This window comes from Vanellus vanellus, assembly GCF_965231255.1.
Source record: "Vanellus vanellus genome assembly, contig: HAP1_SCAFFOLD_44, whole genome shotgun sequence".
In the NCBI taxonomy this organism is placed as follows: domain Eukaryota; kingdom Metazoa; phylum Chordata; class Aves; order Charadriiformes; family Charadriidae; genus Vanellus; species Vanellus vanellus.
In genome coordinates this window covers 1,564,428-1,584,389 of record NW_028127957.1, presented here as the reverse complement: position 1 = coordinate 1,584,389, position 19,962 = coordinate 1,564,428, and the positions used below count along the sequence as shown (strand labels likewise).

At 49.3% G+C, this 19,962-nt stretch overlaps 1 protein-coding gene across 1 annotated transcript in view; it reads right to left on the bottom strand.

Moving 5' to 3' along the window:
* Window positions 1-3,013: 3,013 nt before the first annotated feature.
* Window positions 3,014-19,962, bottom strand: part of LOC309684812 (zinc finger protein 541-like) — a gene marked incomplete at both ends in the record, with an annotated part of 33,679 nt that continues 16,730 nt past the window's right edge. The window contains one exon of the mRNA XM_082500671.1: window positions 3,014-3,024. Within this exon, the coding sequence (XP_082356797.1) occupies window positions 3,014-3,024 (11 nt within the window). The remainder of the gene's footprint in view (window positions 3,025-19,962) is intronic.

The window sequence follows — 19,962 nt, the reverse complement described above, 5'->3', positions numbered from 1 at the left end:
ACCTAAATCCCCAGTGCTGAAATGGATGCAATGACAGAGAGCCCTACACCCACCCCCGGATTTTCACCAGGTGCAATATAAATGTTTCTTTGAAGAACAAACCTGTTTTGAAGGACTTTGTGTTAAATAACGGATTTTGCAGAAATTCAGGTAGTTGCTATAAGCAGAAATTACAAACATGGACTATTTATTCAGAATCAATATAATGTTGGTTCAATAAGAAAGTGATGAGTTATCCTCATGTGCGGTTTTTAACTTGTGTGTTCTTTGGGTATGTCGTGGTTTAGGCCAAATCCACCACTGGGGACCGAGGGACCCCAGACGGGACCGACAGATGCTCCCCTCTACCCCTCTACAAAGAGAGAGGCAGAGGAGGAAAAAGAGACTTACGAGTTTAGAAGAAACTAAACTACTTTAATGAAATATTAATAATAAAACAAAAAGAAATAATGAAAAATATATACAAAACCGTATCAAGCTCCCGAGATGACAATCACGTCACCGGCTGGCACTGGGGCAGTCCCAGGCTGGACTCAGTGACGGACGGGAACTGGATTCCGGATCTGGAGTCAGGATTGGGATCACAGGCAGACAAACAGAGTCCTCCTCAGACGTCGGCCATTGAAGGAAGAACGCGTGACCCTTTGATCCCTCAGCTTTTCTACTGAGCATGAGGCAGATGGGATGGAATACCCTGTTGGTCAGTTTTGGGTCACCTGTCCTGTCCGCTCCTCCCTCCAGGTGGGACCCCACTATGCTTTTCTGCTTCCGACCCTCCAACGTGGCAAATGACAAAGTTGGTTGGCCTTGGCTGTTATGGCAATAAGTATAAGCAGGAGCCTCTCTGCATCCCATGCCTGGGCATCAGCTATAAACATTGGTCTTATCACTCTGAGAGAGTGACCATTTTCTGCACAATATGCAGTTAATTTCAGTAGTTAGAAGAGGCCCAGCTAAGAAGCGAAGTTACTGAACAAAATTGGTTCTGTTTTACCTCAAACCAGGACATGGACTCTCTCTAGTAGTTCCCCGTCTCTCTTGAAGTGGGGAGCCCAGAACTGGACACATTATTCCAGTTGTGGCCTCACCAGTGCAGAGTAGAGGGGAAGAATGACCTCCCTCCACCTACTGGCCCCAGTCAGATTCAACACTTGGCTCCAAATAGGCTGGAAAACTGTCCTTACCCCAATGCACCTCAGAAATCAATCTGCATGAACAGGGAACTGTCACTCTCTTTGCAAACTCATCACTGGGGGGAGCTGGAAAAATATTTATAAAATCTATAGCTACTTAGAGTCCAGACGATAAAAAGCACAACACAGGTCCCATGAGAGAAACTGCAATGGGAAAAGGTCTTGGTTTGATTAGGTTGCTGGATAACAGCTTCAAGTTAAGGGATTTCTTGAGCTACCGCAACCATTTGCTGATTGTCCTCCTCTTCCTTCCCCTTTGCTCCTCTCCTCACAAATCAATGGCAAAGGACACAAAGGGACAGACTTCCTTCATTGTATCCAAATGCCCCAGTGCTTCACATGAACACATTTTAAGGAAAAGAGCAACAGAAGTGACTGACAACATGGAAGAAGACTGGGCAATAATCCATTAAAAAAAAACCCAGACAATAAAACGACACCAGAAAATGCAATTGAAATGCCTCCTCTCTTCTTTGGCACTTGGGAAACTTCATCTGGACACTTCTTTCCCCCTCCTGGTTTCCACAGCCCAAGAAAAGACTTGCTGTGGGCCCAGCCCAAAGCCTTTGGGATGGTGAGGGGCACACAAGAGGCAGACAGAGGGAGCTGCCTCTGGTCTGCATCAAGAAGAGGAGGCTCGGGGTGGACCCAGCTGGTGACTACAGCTGAACAAGTGGCACTAGGCCCAGAAGAAATCCCAGCTAGACAAAATGAAAAGATTGTCACCATGAGGCTCCTCAGACACAGCACAAGGACCCAGAGGGGTTTTGAAGCCTGTCCTTGAGGGTACCCAAACATGACTGAACTAAGTCCCAAGCAACGGGATCCAGCTGGGGCTGCTCTGAGCAGAAGCTTGGACTGAAGACCTCCAAGCGTCTCTACCAACCTCTATGCTTCTGTGGTTCTTCAAAGGTGAGCTGTCCTGCCTTCCCCAGATGGGCAGCGACAGCCACAACCTTGTGGAAGGCGGCCTGTCGCACTACCACCCAGGCCCTTACTTCAGATGAAGAGCCACTATCAAGCATGGGGGGCTTTGCCACTTGCAGGGCACTGGGTCAGTGGGAGGGCACTGAGGACCCCCAGCCCTCCTGGAACACTGTTGCCCTCTCGGGCAAGCAACATGGCGGGCAGGAGTGAGCCCCAGGAAAGAGGCTTTCGGCCCCCTCGACCCTCCTCCTCTTCCCACATTTGGGCATGTTTCAGGCCACAGCCCCCCCCGCCCAAACATACCCTATTTGGCCACACGCATCAGCCACAGTCCCAATCAACATCACAATGGCTTCCTGATGTCATCAGCCACCTCACACTGCCTGTTCTTGGGGACCTATAAAAGCAGGGGTCCCTGCAGCTGGCCCACAGTTTCCCGAGCTTCCAGGCCCTCGGATGCCAAGCATGCTTGGAAGGAAGAGGAGCTGGAGCAGCGAGGCGCATGGCTGCCCACCTTTGTGTGGAACGCCGCAGAGCCGCTCCCCGCAACCGCAGAGGAGGCAGGCTCATCCCAGGAGGAGGAAGCAGAGGCGGCACACCACTCCTGATGGCACAAGCGCGGATGACCTCGATTCTATAATCAGAGGCATGCAGCGCTTGACCATAAGCTCACCAGGAGACAGCGTGGAGCCCAAGCGCATCTGCCTGCCAGGGAACAGCCAGAGCAGTGAGGCAGATGGCCATCCACTTTGGCATGGGACGCCACAGAGCCACTCCCTGCAACCAGGGAGGAGGAAGGCACCTGCCAGGAGGAGAAAGCGCAAGCAGCGGAGGAGGAACGTCACTCCTCATGGCACAGGTGCGAGTGATCTCGCTTCCGCGATGAACGGCACTCAGCGCATGGCTGTAAGCCCACGAGAGAACGGCGTGGAGCACAAGTGCATCTGCCTGCCAGGGAGCAGCCGGCGCAGCGAGGCGGATAGCTGCTCAGCTTGCCGTGGGATGCCACAGAGCCGCTTCCGGCCACCATCGAGGAGGAAGGCACCTCCCAGGAGGAGGAAGCGCAATCGGAGAGGAGGAGGAACAACAACATCATCACGCCCCATGGCATAATTGTGACTGCCCTGGCTTCTGCAATCAAGAGCATGCAATCCACAGCATGCGATCAACTGCAACACATTTTATGTCTTTAACTTATTAAATTGGGTTGGTGAATGTAAAATTTCTGGGACTGATCTTGCTGTTTGTGCCGTAAATAATTTAAGCAATTAAAACTCGTTCCGCTTGGTTGGTGGTGTTGTTATGGATGGAGAGACCCATAATTTATTTTCCTTTAGGCAATCATTCTATTACCCGATGAGGCCTCCCCACCCGGAAAAGGGAATCGGGTAAAACAAGGAAACCCGGGAGCTTAAGTATAAACATGTTTAGTAGAGTTAGATTAGGTAATTAACATTAACAGCACATTCTCCTTTTGCTCCTCATCACTTGTTCGTAAAAAAACCTGAAAATCAAAGAAGCGGCGGTGTGTTCACACCTCCTCCCTAAGCCCGCTCCTCGCTGCGGGTGCTGCCAAAGCGATGCCAAAAGGTGGGAATTTGGGGAAAATACCTGGCACGGTATTGAAATACAGGTCCAAAAGCCCCGCGGGTGGATTTAAACCACCGCTGCCCCACGGAAGGGCTCCACGTGCGGATTGCTGCTGCAAGTCTTGCTGCTGTTCCGTATGGCTTCAAAAACCTCAAAGTTCTGACGCATAAACAGAATCTGGACCAGATTCTCTGGCACCAGGACAGCGCGCCCATGCTCCAGGGTACCTTCCCTGGCAGCGAAGGCCTGGTCTGGCAGGAGGGCGGTGGATGGGGATGGCGAGGTACTGCCGGCTCAGCCGCCCCGCGGCCAGGAAGCGATGCTCATTGTTCTGCCACCAGTGCAGCGGCTGGTGCTGCGCTTGCAGAGGGGCTCCAGGATGTAGTTTTCCAGTTGCTGGTGGATCTCGGGGTTCTCTCCATGGCGTCCTTCCCCAGAAGGATGTCGTAGCTGCTCTGAGACGGGGCGCTGGCACATGGGTCCTTGCGAGTAGGCAGCTGGCTGCCAGCATCTGCGCCTGTGGCTTTGGAATCCGAGTTTGACACCCCAAACAGGGTGGCACATGGGGACTGGTGGTTGCAAACCCACAACAGCATGCTTCTCACTGGCTGGTGCAGGTCTCAGGCTGGGGCTGAGAAACCGCATCTCCTGGAAGCGCTACCCAAAACAGAGGCATCTTCGGGTCTGGGGGTCCCCTGATGGTGCTGGGGGTCCTTTTATGGTGTCCTGGTTTGTGCTGGATGGGCCCTTGAGGACACTGCGTGTCCGCTGCGGTGTCCTGGTGCTGTAGTAAAATCCCCAACATGGGTTCAATTACAGCATGTCTGCCTTTACCAAAGACAGCAAACTCTCCTTTGGAGCAGGGAATTTGAACCCTCGCTTTGAATTGGACCTTTGATACCATCTTCATGAATGGAACCGGAATATTAAGATTTAATTTGAAAAAGGAAAGGGAATTTGGATTAGGGAAATGGAAGGTTCTGGGGAATGATTCTGAAAATTGGTGTTGGCATATTAACGAGACCCAGCAACCTGTATTGGTTAAGCAAACAGGACCATGTGATCGATTCCCTCGGGGAATGCAGTTCCCTTCAGTGTGGAAGACTGCAGAACACGGAGAATGGCATTACGTCCAATCTACTCCTTGGTGTATGGACTGGACAGGGAATCAGTCAAAAGAGAAGATAGGAAAAATTAATTTGCCTCCTGTTTGGATGGCAGAAATCTATGAGAGGCAATAGAAGTCGGATGGTTGAACGAGATCTTGCTTGGATTTGAGTTTGCCCGGACCAGATGGCTGCAAAGCCTATTGCAAAACCCAATCATTTTTGTGATCGTAGTGATTTTTGTTTGTGTTTTGTTTGGATGTCTTAAGAGTATCGTTATCAAGCAATTATCTCAACCTTATGTATTAGTGATACGGGATAGGAAATGAGGCTCACTGAAGTACAGAAAGACTTGGCTAAGTCTCAAGGGGGGGAATTGTTGTAGTAAAATCGACATATACTAGGAAAATTAAATGGAAAATGTAATTGAAGCAATAAAGGAAACCTGCTGCTGCTCAAGTCCTGTATACTGCCCCAACACTAGTTATTTACCTACTCTCAATATAGGGAAATATTTAGTAGACACGATTTCTCTATGATTCAGTTAAGGAACTACCCAGCAGACAGTGTAGCACTGTTGATAAGCAGGGTATTCCTATCAAGAGAGCGACGAGCTGTAGGCCTGGTCAGCAAACCCAGAAACCCACTTGGAACTGCCAAGATCAGAGGAAAAGCAGGTAAAAGGTGGTTCCGGCCAGGGGGGAGATGGTGACCACCGGCTCATTGACCACCTCCCCAAATGATACCACCTATTAAAAAGAAGGAAAAAGAAGACAGAGTCTGCACACTCATTTACTCATTTACCCAATCATTAGAGGGAATAACAGTGACTATGTATTAATTGTTTGAATATGTAATAATCAATGTGTAAAAGTGGACTTTTGGAACTAAGGTGTGAGCGCTCCTGTTTTGGGACAAGCACCCATTTCTGCACATTAATGGCATAAAATTAGAAATACCTCTGCTCTGTGTGTTATTGGCTTGCCCAGCAGGTAAAGAACCCAGATTTGGGACGCCACTGGGCTGTCTGTAAGGGGTCCTGGGCTGCCCTTATGGGGTCCTGGGGGGGAGTCTTGCAGGCCAGAGGGAGTCTGGGGCAGCCCTTCAAGGATCTGGGGGTCCCCTCTGGTGCCTCTGGGGAGGGTTTTGTGGCTGGAGAGGGCTGAGCTGGTTTCAAGAGGTGCTTCCTCCCTTTCCCCAGCCCACCCAGCTCCCCCAACACCACCACCCCCCCAGGTTGGTGGGTGCCGGCAGTGCCAGCCTGTCCCACTGGGTCGGGCACTGAGAGGGGCACAGCCCCAGCCGCGGGATGGGAGGAGGAACCATAGCACCAGGGATAAAACGTTGGTCTCTATTTCTTTAACATTTCCCATGGGGGCACCCCAGTGTTGTGCGGCTGCACCGCAGCTGGTGCCAGGAGGGACTGCAATGTCTCCCCCTGTTTCCACAGATTACTAAAAATGATCAATAATACAGCATTGGTCACACGTTAAGGAAAGGGATACAATCAAAAGGCTTCTGTGTGAGCCGACTCGGGCAGGACGCAGGAACGACCACAAGACCACGGAAGACAAAGAACAAATGTGATCTCAATACCTCGCGAATTGGGGGGTCTCCCCAGCAACGCCCAGGCAGAGGGACACACGCAGGGGATGCAGGTGCCACAGGGCGGGAGAAAGTCCTTGTTAGCAGCAGCGTGAGCTCCAACTCGCTGTTCTCGCCTGCTTTTCAAGGGTTCAAGGAGGCGTAGTTGTTACTAGTTTTTACGTAGTTTTTACAGGCCTGTGTCTTTGTAGATACTTGATGCCTTTTGTTCCCTTTTTTATTTAAAAGTAAGAAGTTTACGAGCAAACAAAAAAAACCCCACACACCTCTTCTACCTGTTTGTCACAGTAATGGAAAAAATTAATTACAAGTGAACACTTGTCTTGACGCCAGATGCTCTCTAGGCTGTATTCTGGAGATACTGAGCCCCTCTTCTATCATTGAGGCAGTGTGAAGAAACCGCCCCTGCGTATGTTAGCGTGGGATGCTGTCTGAGGGTGAGCTTTCGGCAGCATCTGTGGGATTGAATTAAACAGCACCAGTGAGTATTCCCGTGACCTGGACCTTGATCATCAGTACTGCTAAACCATTTGGAGGTTTAAAGGTGTTCGGTGAAGGGGCAAAATAATTTTGGCAGAAAATATAGTTTAGTTTTTGGAAGAAAAGTATTGCTTTCAGGATGAGAACACGGTTTGCCTGACTGTTGATAGCTTTAATGTTTTCATGTATGTGCTGGCAGTATTAAGAGAGTGGAGGAGAAGCACAAAAGGGGAAAATGGCCACAGCTGGGAATGACTGCTATTTCCATTTTTATTGCCGCTATGCACAGGTAGATGCTGTAGATTTTAGAGTGGTTTGTATCCTTGATTTTCTTGACATGTCATGTTGAAAGGGAGGTTTATTGTGTAAAGTTAGAAGTTGATATGTCACTCTGCCTGGGTTATGGCAGCATCTGTAGATCAAATATCTGATCTTTGGAAGTGGTGAGAAGAGCTAATGATCATCTAAACAATGGGCAATTTCTCCTGGGAACTCTGCTCACATACCCAAAGAACACACAAGTTAAAAACCGCACATGAGGATAACTCATCACTTTCTTATTGAACCAACATTATATTGATTCTGAATAAATAGTCCATGTTTGTAATTTCTGCTTATAGCAACTACCTGAATTTCTGCAAAATCCGTTATTTAACACAAAGTCCTTCAAAACAGGTTTGTTCTTCAAAGAAACATTTATATTGCACCTGGTGAAAATCCGGGGGTGGGTGTAGGGCTCTCTGTCATTGCATCCATTTCAGCACTGGGGATTTAGGTGTTAATACCTGGGTGATGGCCTTTGGCTCCAGACCCCATCATGTCTCAGGGGATGGCCCAGTCGTACTGACTAGAGACCAAAAGCGGCGTGGTTTTGAGATGCTGCTCCTAGAGCCAGCTGTTAATGTCTGGAACTGGGTGAAACTGACCTTCAAATATTCAAATATTTTCAAATGTGACTTTGTTTTCCTCTAAAAAATTACGCAGAAACCCGTTAAGAAATAACCGGCAACTTGGCACTTACAGATGTCAGCTGGGATGTTGTTCATACCCAGGATACAAACCCACGTGTCTATTTGTCACCATAATACTGTTATACCTGGACTACTGAATCACCTCCCCCGTTAATTAAAACCAAGAATTTTTAAAAGAGGACGTTCACATTTCAGGCAACGACTAGAGCATGGGAATCTAGCGTGACTTACCCACAAAGTCCTTTTCCTCATGGGGGTTCCAGGTGCAGATTCTGTCGCTGTGAAAAAAACTCTTGGCTGTGTTCACAGCAGCACACCCCGTATTGATCCGTTTAGTCATTTTTTATTGTTGTATTTACAATACCTGAAAACTGTTTTCTCCTGCAGCAGAAGAACAGCAACATCTCCTGTTTCTGGGAAAGACAACCCTCAGGCTGTCTGAGGATCACTTGTGCATTCCATCATAGCAAACCTCGTTATATAAATGGACTTTTTTTGCCACCTAGCAACACTGAGTAGAAACATATTCTCAACAATTTGTTCGTGAGAGTAAGTAGATGCAGGAGAATGTCCTCCTAGTGCTTACTTCCTGTGCTTATGTAGTATATGTTAAGGTCAAGATATGCACCATGGCAAAGAAATCAGGTATGATCTGCTATCCCAGCAAGTTGAAGGCAAAGAAAGGAAATTGGCATTTGAATAGGGTTGCGTATGATTTTTTTAGCTGTCATTTTAGGGATCTTCCTAAGTGTCAGTGACATGAAAGATGAACTCGCAAACAGCAATTTAGGTTGCCAAGGTCCACAGAGTAAAAGTGTTGCTTTACTTGGGTATTTGCTAGATCAAATCCTTCTAGTAGTAAAAGCGGTGAGTAGGCAGGTGATGATGTAAGAGAAATGAAAAGTAGTGTGTGTGGTGGTGGGAGGAGGTTGGTAGGGCCACGAGTAGCAATATCTGTTGACAGAGCACAACATGTGAGATGGATGAGACCCCCCTCAGACAGATAACATCAGATTACAATGCTGTGTGTGCAGGTGTACTTCCAGTTCATCGTTTCGAATAAATTTTTCAGGCTTGAACACTGGATGCAGGCTATTGAAGTACAGTACTAGTGTACAAGGCAGTATAATATCTGAAAATCAGAGTATTTATGGAAAAAAAAATTATAAGTTGGGATTTTTCCCTCAGTCCATTCTAAGAAGAGCTCTTGTCTACCAGGAGTCCTAGTAGACAGCCGGAACCTGGAACGGGGTAAGACTCCAGGGCAGGGAACCAAGACAGATGTCAGAAATCGGGGGAAGCCAAAGTGAGAGCAAGTCATCGAACCATAGAATAATATAATAGTTTAGGTTGGAAAGGACCTTAAAGATAATCCTGTTCCAAGTCCCCTGCCATGGGCAGGGACACCTCCCACTAGACCAGGTTGCTCAAAGCTCCATGCACCCTGGCCTTGAACACCTCCAGGGATGAGGCATCCACAACTTCTCTGGGCAACCTGGGCCAGTGCTCAGCAACCTCAGAGTGACAAATTTCTTCCTCATGTCTAATCTAAATCTCCCCTCTTCCAGTTTGAAGCCATTACCCCTCATCCTATCACTACATGCCCTTGTAAAAAGTCCCTCTCCAGCCTTCTTGTAGGCCCCCTTCAGATGCTGGAAAGCTGCTATAACCTCTCCCCCGAGCCTTCTCTTCTCCAGGCTGAACACCCCCAACTCTCTCAGCCTGTCCTCCCAGCAGAGGTGCTCTGATCATCTTTGTGGCCCTCCTCTGGACCCGCTCCAACAGGTCCATGTCCTTCTTATGTGGAGGCATCCAGAGCTGGACACAATAGTCCAGGTGGGGTCTCAGAAGAATGGAGTAGAGGGGCAGAATCCCCTCCCTCGCCCTGCTGGCCACGCTTCTTTTGATGCAGCCCAGGATATGGTTGGCCTTCTGGGCTGTGAGCACACGTTGCCGGCTCATGTTGAGCTTCTCGTCAGTCAGCAACCCCAAGTCCTTCTCCTCAGGGCTGCTCTCCATCCATTCTCTGCCCAGCCTGCATTTGTGCTTGGGATTGCCCCGACCCAGGTGCAGGACCCTGCACTTGGCCTTGTTTGAACTGCATGAGGTTGGCGTGGGCCCACCTCTCCAGCCTGTCCAGGTCCCTCTGGATGGCATCCCTTCCTTCCAGCGTGTCAACCACTCCAGGCAGCTTGGTGTCAATGGGAAACTTGCTGAAGGCGCCCTCAATCCCACTATCCATGTCACCGACAAAGATCGGTTCCCTTTAATCCTGACTCATAAATTCTCTGTCGGCTCCTCATCTATCCCTAGGTGGAGCTCCATGCACTCACTCCAGGTGGTCATGGACATAGAGGGCAACACCCCCTGCTTGTTTCCCCTGCCTGTCCTTCCTAAAGGGCCTGTATCCCTCTATTCCAACACTCTAGACATAGGCGCCATCCCACCACGTCTCTGTGATGCCAATGAGATCATGGACCTGGAGGTGTGCACACGTCTCTAACTCCTCTTGTTTACTCCCCATGGTATGTGCGTTTGCATAGAGGCACTTAAGCTGGGTCCTCGTTGAAGGTGACTTAGTGGCTGGAGTGGCTGCAGTTCCTTTGTGCTGTTCTCCAGGTGGCCTTCCTTTGAGGTGTTTACCTGTGTTTCCCCATTGGCTCCTCTTGCCTCAGGAGCCCCTGGCTCCTCTTCATAAGACTACGAGTGTGCTGCAGTATACCCAGCACATCTTGGAGCAAGAGGCTGAGGGCCCTCGCTCGCGCCCCATCCCTCATACCTTGGAGTGTCGTCCCTTGGCTTGTCACAGCCATCCTGATAACACCCTGCGAGTGTCCCTGCACTGGCCCAGCCTTTCCTGCCCCAGAAAAGCTCCAGAAAGGCACGGTTTGCGGCCAAAAAGGGGTTCCGCTGCGGCCCTGCCTGTACCAGCACTGCTCATTTCAGCGAGTCGGCATGGCGTGTCATAGATGGATGAAGAAGTGGACTAAACCAGAGTTGTTCCTGGGCCTTATCTCCAGAGCTGTGGACAGGTGTCACCAGAGAACTCCAGAGAGACCTCTAGTCAGAAGCAAACACCTTGAGTTCCTGAAATTCCCCCAGGAAAGGGTAGCCTGTCATATCTGGGCATGTTGAGCCTAACTAACCCCACGGCAAGGGGTTGTGTGCTCTTTCTGTGAGTGCCCATACTGCTTCCAGTGCAGCTTCCACTTCCCCCGTGTCGGCGCCAGGCAGCTGGTGCTGCCGTGCCCACCACATGGGCATGACATTGGGTTTGGTGTGAGTCAGAGACTGTGCCTAAGAGGCACTGCGGACAAGGGCATCCTGTAGAAGAGCAACGTCCAACAATCAGAAAGAGAAAATGGACGCAGGCCTTTTCCTTTTTACTGCAATATGGATGAATTCAAAGTTCGTGTGCTGCACAATAACATTGCAAATACGAAAAGTGCATTGATTTGTTTTAATACTTAGAAATCTTGTTAAACGAATTCAAGTTTGATTTGGCTTACACTACCCAGGGCTAATAATATCCTATTCTGGACACTGACAAAGGCTCTATCAAGGTAAAGTGTTGTATCTTACTTTCTCTGGCATGAAATACAACAAATCAGATCTGCAGGAGTGTTATTAAAATGGGTTTGCTAGGATACACATGCTGCTCCTAGGCAAGCAAGAGATGCGGAAGAATAACAGCAAGTGGAATAACAGAAAATGCCCACGCTTCATCTTATTTCTTTGATATTTTTAATATAATGCACAGAATCCTGATTGTATATAGAGCTGCAAATTGGTCAGCTTGAACAGTACAAATAGACTTACCATTTTGCATCATTTTTATTTTCAGTCCGTTGCATTTCCTGGCTCTCAGAAAATGCTATCCCTGTACTGGAATGGTTTTGCTGCAAATATTATGGGTAGATATAAATTCCTAAGGAAAAGAATATCTTTTCTGATTTTCTTCTAATTAAGTGCAAATTATTTTTGTGAACTTGATATTCTTTCTCAAAATCTACATTTTGTACTTAGTAAAGAGAATTGTGATTCAGAAAATTGATAGCAAAAGAACGTCTACAAGCCAAAAAAAGGTAATCTTAGCATTGCTAAATCCTCCAAAACTGATGCCATGAGGAGCGATACAGGCCTGCCTGTTATTCAGCATGTTTAAACGAGTTTCACAGGTGGGGTCCTGAACTCACTCACTTCAGCCCAGGTATTACTGATCGTGTGTTTCCCTAAGCTGTAAGTATCTTAAAAGGTATTGGAAGAAAGAAGGTTTCTGCCTCAAATTAATCTATCCACCAGCTGGAAGAGACAGCCAGCCTTTTCAAAATAGCGTAGAATGGTCAAAGTGTTCCTCTTTTCAAAAGGCCTTATTCAGCACTGCCTCATCTGTCCATTCAGAGGAGTGAGCGCCCGTGATTCTTCCTACTCTCTGTAGTTGGAAGATGCTCTCGGAAGAGAGCGTCTTTCCTACTTTCTTGTAGTTGGAAGATGTCAACCTCCGCAGAAGATTTTTCCTAAAAGGCACAATCTGTCTATTTAATGATTCTTTCAATATAATGATTTAAAAACTGTACCTGCTGGTCTGAACCTGGACTTGATATTCTAGTTCCCTCCAAATAAAATAAATATAATGTTCTTGTCTGCAGATGCCCCATTGCCACAGGGTGTACAAGAAGGGATTCTGCCTCCGGCCCATCATCAAGAATCACTCAGAAATCAAAAGAATATTTTACTACCCGTTCACCCTCCACTGATTATAAACCTCAACGACGAGGAGGATGAAGAGGATGATGAAGAGGAAGAGAACTGTAAAGGGTTTTTTTCTCTCTTTTACAAGGAAGCAGAATGGGTTTTTTGGACTCTTGCAGTGTATACATCACAACTGATGTATTATAATAACAATTACATTGTTAGAAAAGAGTTGTTGACAAGTTTTGGAAATAGCTTCCAGCTAATCCTCAAAATATTGGAACTGGTAGTCCCCAGATGTGAGTGAGGCAATGTTTTCTAACCCCTGTGAATTGCCTAGCTGTATATTTCAATGGTGGTACAATTCACTTCTTTTTCATTCAATGAAGTTTAAAATGTGATCCACTATTCAGATGATGTGATCCACCATTCAAAAATTCTCAAAATTTGGGGATGAAATCACAAATTCACGAGGTACTTCTTTCCCGGGAAACAAACTTTGGAACAGGGGCTGTAGACACTCAAGGGATAGATAGTGAACATCCCCAGTCCATAAGAAAGGTGCCAATGTCATGCAGCATTCTTTCTTAATAGAACAAATATGCATCTTTGTAATCTAGCCACGATCTCAACTCCACACCTTTTATTCTTCAGATATTGGTATGTGCTTATGATGCCAAACATCGCACTGCACAGTAATCTGCTCAGTGACACGTACATGCAGTGTTGTTCTGACCACTCCCTTAAACCCTCATGATGAGTAGACACTCATCACTGAAGGTGAAGTCACAGGTTTGTTTACAAAAGATAGCCGAGTGACCTCAACTTAAATAATTTGTTTGACTGATTTCCTAAACTCTGAAGGCGGTCTCATTTTATTGCAGAAAGTTACTCTCAAGTCTAGCGAAGAGAAATCAGACAAAACTCTTCACTAGATTAACTGCAGTGTCTACAAGTTGAATCACGGGGTATTTTTCATGCCTGTGCAATTCTGTATTGGAATCACGGAGTTTTCAGAGTTGGAAGGGACCTCTAGAGATCATCTAGTCCAACTCCCCTGCTAAAGCAAGATTGCCCAGAGCACATGACTCTGGACTGCATCCAGGTGGGTCTCGAAAATCTCCAGGGAAGGGGACTCCACAACCTCCCTGGGCAGCCTGGGCCAGTGCTCTGTCACCTTCACAGTAAAGAAGTGTTTCCGTGTATTTGAACGGAACTTCCTGTGTTCTAACTTGTGCCCATTGCCCCTCGTCCTGTTACTTGGAACCATTGAAAAGAGCCTGGCTCCATCCTCCTTCAACCCACCCTTTAGATACTCTATGGCATAATAAGGTCTCCCCTCAGCCTTCTCTTCTCCAGGCTAAAGAGTCCCAGCTCTCTCAGCCTTTCCTCATATGGGAGATGCTCCAATCCCTTCATCATCTTAGTTGCCCTTCGCTGGACTCGCTCCAGCAGTTCCCTGTCCCTCTTGAACTGGGGAGCCCAAAACTGGACACAGTATTGCAGTTGTGGCCTCAGCAGTGCAGAGCAGAGGGGGAGAATGACCTCCTTGACCTACTGGCCACACTCTTCCCTATGCAGCCCAGGATTCCATTGGCCTTTTTGGCAACAAGGGCACATTGCTGGGTCATGGATAATTTACTGTCTACTAGGACCCCCAGATCCTTCTCCTCAGAGCTACTTCCCAGCAGGTCCGCCCCTAACCGATACTGGTGCTTTACATTCTTCCTCCCCAGGTGCAGGACCTTGCACTTGCTTTTGTTGAACCTCATTAGGTTCTTCTCTGCCCAGCTCTCCAGCCTGTCCAGGTCACGCTGGATGGCAGCACGGCCCTCTGGGGTGTCAGCCTCCCCACCCAGTTTGGTATCATCAGCAAACTTGCTGAGGATACACTCTGTCCCCTCATCCAGGTCATTAATAAATATATTAAACAAAATTGGACCCAGTATTGACCCCTGGGGGACACCACTGGTTACAGGCCTCCAACTAGACTCTGTGCCGCTGATCACAACCCTCTGAGTTCTGTCCCGCAGCCAACTCTCGATCCACCTCGCTGTCACCTCATCTAGCCCATACTTCCTCAGCTTCCTAATGAGGATGTCATGGGAGACAGTGTCAAAAGCCTTGCTAAAGTCAAGGTAGATGACATCTACGACTCTCCCCTCATCCAGCCAACCAGTTATAACATCATAGAAAGCTATCAGATTGGCCAAGCATGATTTACCCTTGGTAAATCCATGTTGACCACTTCCAATAACTTGCTGTTCCTCAACGTGTTTGGAGATGACATCCAGAATGAGTCGCTCCATTACTTTCCCAGGGACAGAGGTGAGACTAACTGGTCTGTAGTTCCCTGGGTCCTCCTTCTTGCCTTTTTTGAAGATCGGAGTGATGTGATTAAGGCGGTGAGTGAGATGGTCCTTGTGGGCGCTTTCTGAGTGGCTCAATGTCGTGGTTTAGGCCTTAATCCACTACTGGTGACATGGGGAACCCAAGATGGGACCGACAGATGCTCCCCTCTACCCCTCTTCAAAGAGAGAGGCAGAGGAGGAAAGAGACTTATGAGTTTAGAAGGAACTAAACTACTTTAATGAAATATTAATAATAAAATAAAAAGCAATAATGAAAAATATATACAAAACCGTATCAAGCTCCCGAGATGACAATCACGTCACCGGCTGGCACTGGGGCAGTCCCAGGCTGGACTCAGTGACGGACGGGAACTGGATTCCGGATCTGGATTCAGGATCGGGATCACAGGCAGACGAACAGAGTCCTCCTCAGACATCAGCCATTGAAGGAAGAACGCGTGACCCTTTGATCCCTCAGCTTTTCTACTGAGCATGAGGCAGATGGGATGGAATACCCTGTTGGTCAGTTTTGGGTCACCTGTCCTGTCCGCTCCTCCCTGCAGGTGGGACCCCACTATGCTTTTCCGCTTCCGACCCTCCAACGTGGCAAATGACAATGTTGGTTGGCCTTGGCTGTTTTGGCAATAAGTATAAGCAGGAGCCTCTCTGCATCCCATGCCTGGGCATCAGCTATAAACAATTGGCCTTATCATTCTGAGAGAGTGAACTGTCTGCACAATATGCAGTTAACTTCAGGAGTTAGAAGAGGCCCAGCTAAGAAGCGAAGTTACTAAACAAAATTGGTCCTGTTTTACCTCAAACCAGGACACTCAGAATGGGGCACGACTGCTCATAGGGACAGAAAATGCTGTGGCAGTGGTTGAGCTGCTCAGATCTTGACAGTCCTACTCTTGTAGTTTTCTGTTCTCCTTGAAAGAGTGGGTGTGTGCTTTTTCACTTGTGCTGGGCAGTGATTAAAAAAGAAAAAAAAACAAAAACTCTTGAAACTTCCTGTGAAATTAGGGGTGGCTGAGACACATCACATTTCTCACCTCTTTCACTAACTATGCTGCTTTCTCTGAAACTTGTTTGTATCCTTATTCTAAATGGTTTGGCTTCAGTAGAGCCAGGACACCCTAAGATCCAGTTTTGGGGCCGGTCGTCTCTTGTCAGGCAGAGATGTCCACGTTGACATCTGTGAGTGATGGTTTGGAGGGGTTTCAGACCAGTGGTAATGACAGTATAATCGTCTGATTATTACTGGTTTAGTCTGAGGGTAGGAGGGAAACAAAGATTTGTGGAGGAAAAGATACTTTGTATCAGCTGTCATCTTTCTTTGCAACACAGTGTTTGTGGGTCGCTGACAAGAGGCTCCTGGAGGTGTTGGCTGAGATTCTGTAATGGGAATTCTTTTGTTCTGGGGCTGAAGCCCAAATCGCCCTCTCATGGTGTGCGACTACGTAAGCTCTTCTTAAAAGGGAAGATCATTGCGGTAGCGGGAGAGCCTGTTTGGCAGGTGTAGTAGTTTGGGGACAGAGTCGCATTGTGGGCTGGGCCTTGGGGGGTGGGGGCTGTTTGTGCCCTGAGCCCTTGGCCCGGTGCTCACAGCTGGAACAGGCTCTGCAAAATCCTGCTGGAAGGAGCCAGATGTGGGACCTGTGGCTGAGCCAGGCCAGAGGAAGAACCCCTGGAGCGGCCTGGGGACCTGCGGCAAAGCTGCCTTCAAATCAGCTCTTCCCAGGAGGCACTGAGTGCTGTGGTTCTCCTTCAGGAAGCATGGTACGCACCAAGCACGGCCAGAGCTGTTGCTGTGCCAGGAGAAGACTTCCCGCCATGCTGGGGCTGATGGTGACAGTTCCCACCAGCTGTGCATCTCAGGCAGGTGCTGGTAAGATGCCAGAGAGGGGGCACCGCCTGGCTGTCACTTCTCTTGCAGGTTTAAGAGCAGAAGAGAGGCAGGATGAGAGGGTGCATGAGGTGCAAAAGCTCATCAGACAGCTGGCGCAGTAATGATGAGAGCAGAAGGAGATGCAGGTGATGTGGCTGGGACAATGCTTCTGAGGTACCATCTGCCACACAAACACAGCGACAGCTGGAGATGTTGGGATGTCATGGAGCAGGTGAGAAAGGTGCCTGGGAGAGGGGAGAGCCTGGGCAAGTGGGAGACAGAAATGGAGAGGGAGATGGAGGGGCAAAATCTTGGGGGTTGGCAGTAAGGGTGCTCCTGCTGTGCAGGTGCTTGTGAGGTCACTGGTGGCTGAGCAGGATTTAAGGCAGGAGAAGGCCCTGGTTTGTGCAGCTGCTTGTGCTGCCACAGCTGGGTGAGTAGGTGATAGTGTAGAAGGTCACACCTGGCTTTTTCATGTGCTTGTGCTGTCCCATGTGCCTGAAGAGGTGCCTGCCTGAGGGCAGGAGCAGGACCTGGCTTGTGCAGCTGCTTGTAATGTCATCTGTGTTTGAGTAGGTGTTAGGGCAGGAGAAACCTCTGGCTTGTTGTTTCAGGAATTACGCAGCTGCCAGTGAGACTGTGGTAGGAATTATGTGTGTACCACCCCAACAGGGCTCAGCCCCAGGTTGCCCCTCGCAGAAGACGAGTCGCCAGTCTGCTGAGTAACTCGGTGGTTTATTTACCCGACACACAGAGCAGTTTGAGCTGTTGCCTCCAGGGAGGGACCCCTACTGCAGATTGCGCACCCCAATTATACCCTTACAGACAGATTCCCCAGAAAATACCGCCCATCACCCAATGCCCAAGTGCAATCGCTTCATTCTGGTTGGTGGTCTCTTGATTTCTTGTTTTTCTTGGTTGCTGGGTGGCCGCCTTCTGAAGTTACCTCATTCTCTCAGAATTGTCTCCTTGCTCCTTTTGTGGAAGGAATCACTGATGTTCCCTTTCTCAGCCGGGGTCAAAGGCTTCTTTCCAGCAGTGTCATTTCTCCTTCCAGGAAAGCAGCTGGGCATGAGAATTGTCTTGCTTTGTCCCATCGTTAGGCAGGACAACCAGACAGTGCCAGGGAGGGATCTCCTTTACCCCTGAGGAGGGAAGGGATTCAGCTGAGTCAATTGAGGCACCTCCTCTGGTGTTTTCAGTCCTGGGGATAGGAGGGGACTTGGTTCCCTCCCATGCACACCACAAATCTGTCAAAGGAGGTGGGATTCCTCTTGCCTCAGCTCAGGTGTGCACAACACAGCTGCCCTCATGGGAGCTCCTTGTCTGGGCTCTGCTGCTAATGACTGGAGGTGGAGGGCAGTGGTGAGCTGCTCAGACACAAACACCTGGTGACATGGGAGGTACTGAGTTGGTCCAGGGTACGTGCAGGGAACCGCAAGCTCTAAGGGAGCAACTGTGAGAGATGGGGCAACATCTAGGGGCATCTCCTTGGAGGTTGTTGGGAAATTCCTTTGTCCAACTGAGATGACAGCAGATGCCAAAATTTAGAGCAACTGCACCTTTTGCTACTCATTATGTTCAGGGCTCCATCACTCATAACGGTCACTTGGAAGGACAAACGCGAAAGCCTTCAACAGACCTTCCCCCAACACCTTGCTCTATTTTTCCCCAACTTTTATTGCTGAGCACGACGTCCTATGGCGTGGGATATCCCTTTGGTCATTTGGGGTCAGCTGTCCCGTCTGTGTCCTCTCCCAGCTTCTTGCCCACCCCCAGGCTAGTTGCTGGTGGGTCAGCATGAGAGGCAGAGAAGGCCTTGCTGCTGTGCAAGCCCTGTTCATCGACAGCTAAAACTGCGTTGTGTTATCAGGACTGTTTTGGTCACGGATCCAAAACAGGGCACCATTTGGGCTGCTGTGGAGCAAACTAACTCCGTCCCAGGCAAAAGCAGTGCCGTAAAGCCCATCCTACTCCTGCCGCAGCAGCCACACGCAGCGGAGAGGAGTGTTGGAGCACACTGGAGGGGCCGATGCATTCCAGAGGCATTCGATGCCCTCTCTCGTAACTGCCCAGCCGCAGCCCATCCCTAAACCCCACCTGCCCGGACAGGCTGCCAGTGGCAGAGACATGCTGGTGCAGGGGGCAGTCGGGATTTTTGGAAAAGGACTGGGGAAAAGGGGGATCGCTGATTCCCAGGACAAGATGGGAAACCTATTTCCTCTCTACCCAGCTGTGCCCCCTCCCTGCGGGTGTCATAACACACCTTCACGTGACGCAGGCTGATGGCACAGGGAGGTCACCCCAGCAAAGCAGCATTGCCAGGACTTCCCGGTGAGGCCTGGGCACTGCTGGGCACTGCTGAGGGGCTCCCTACTGCTTCCCTTCAGATCTGCTGCACAGCCAGGAGCGGGGTCGGGAGGCAGCGGGGCTGTGCTGGGGGACCCTTGCTGACAGGCAGAGCAGGAGCACGTCGGAGAGGAGTTTTGGGCAGGGAGCTGCAAAGAGCATCCCTTTTCCCTGAGCTGAGGGCAAGCAGCAAGCGCGAGGGAGGGCTGCTGCACTGTGGCCGTCAGCTTGGAGCTGAGCTGCTTGTTCCCCATGCATTCCCAAAGTGAGTGCCGTTCTTCTGCAGCCCTCGAGCGAGCGAGCGGGTGGCTTGCCAGCTCCTGCTTAGGAGCACGCGTTGTAGGGGCTCAACACTAGGCGTCGAGTCAGGGATCAGTCCTGAAGGGACTGCTTTCTGTTTAACTAATGCTGAGTTTGGGCTGCGTGTGTATTCTCCTGGAGTGACTGGGCATCGTGATCGCATTTCTCGCAGCCAGCCTGCCGTCATTGCCAGCAGAGAGAACCAAGTGCAGATGGAGAGGACACGGAGAGGCAAGTTTTCTGGTGTTGGGGGGAGATTGCCAATAAAAGGCGTGCATGGCCCCAGAGGGAGAGGGATGCCACGCCTCACACGACAGCCAGGAGGACTAGTGCTGGGGAGCTGCAGTGGGGTCAGCCCTCTTCAAGCCTGTGTCATCATTTGCTTTCCAGGTTTAAGTTGCAGCCATGCAGGAGAGCCATCCCCTTTGGACACTGTGGCTGTAGGGACTCTGGAGGTCCCCAGCACGTGCCATATGGTTTTCATGAGCTTGTTTGCCTCATTGCAGGCCT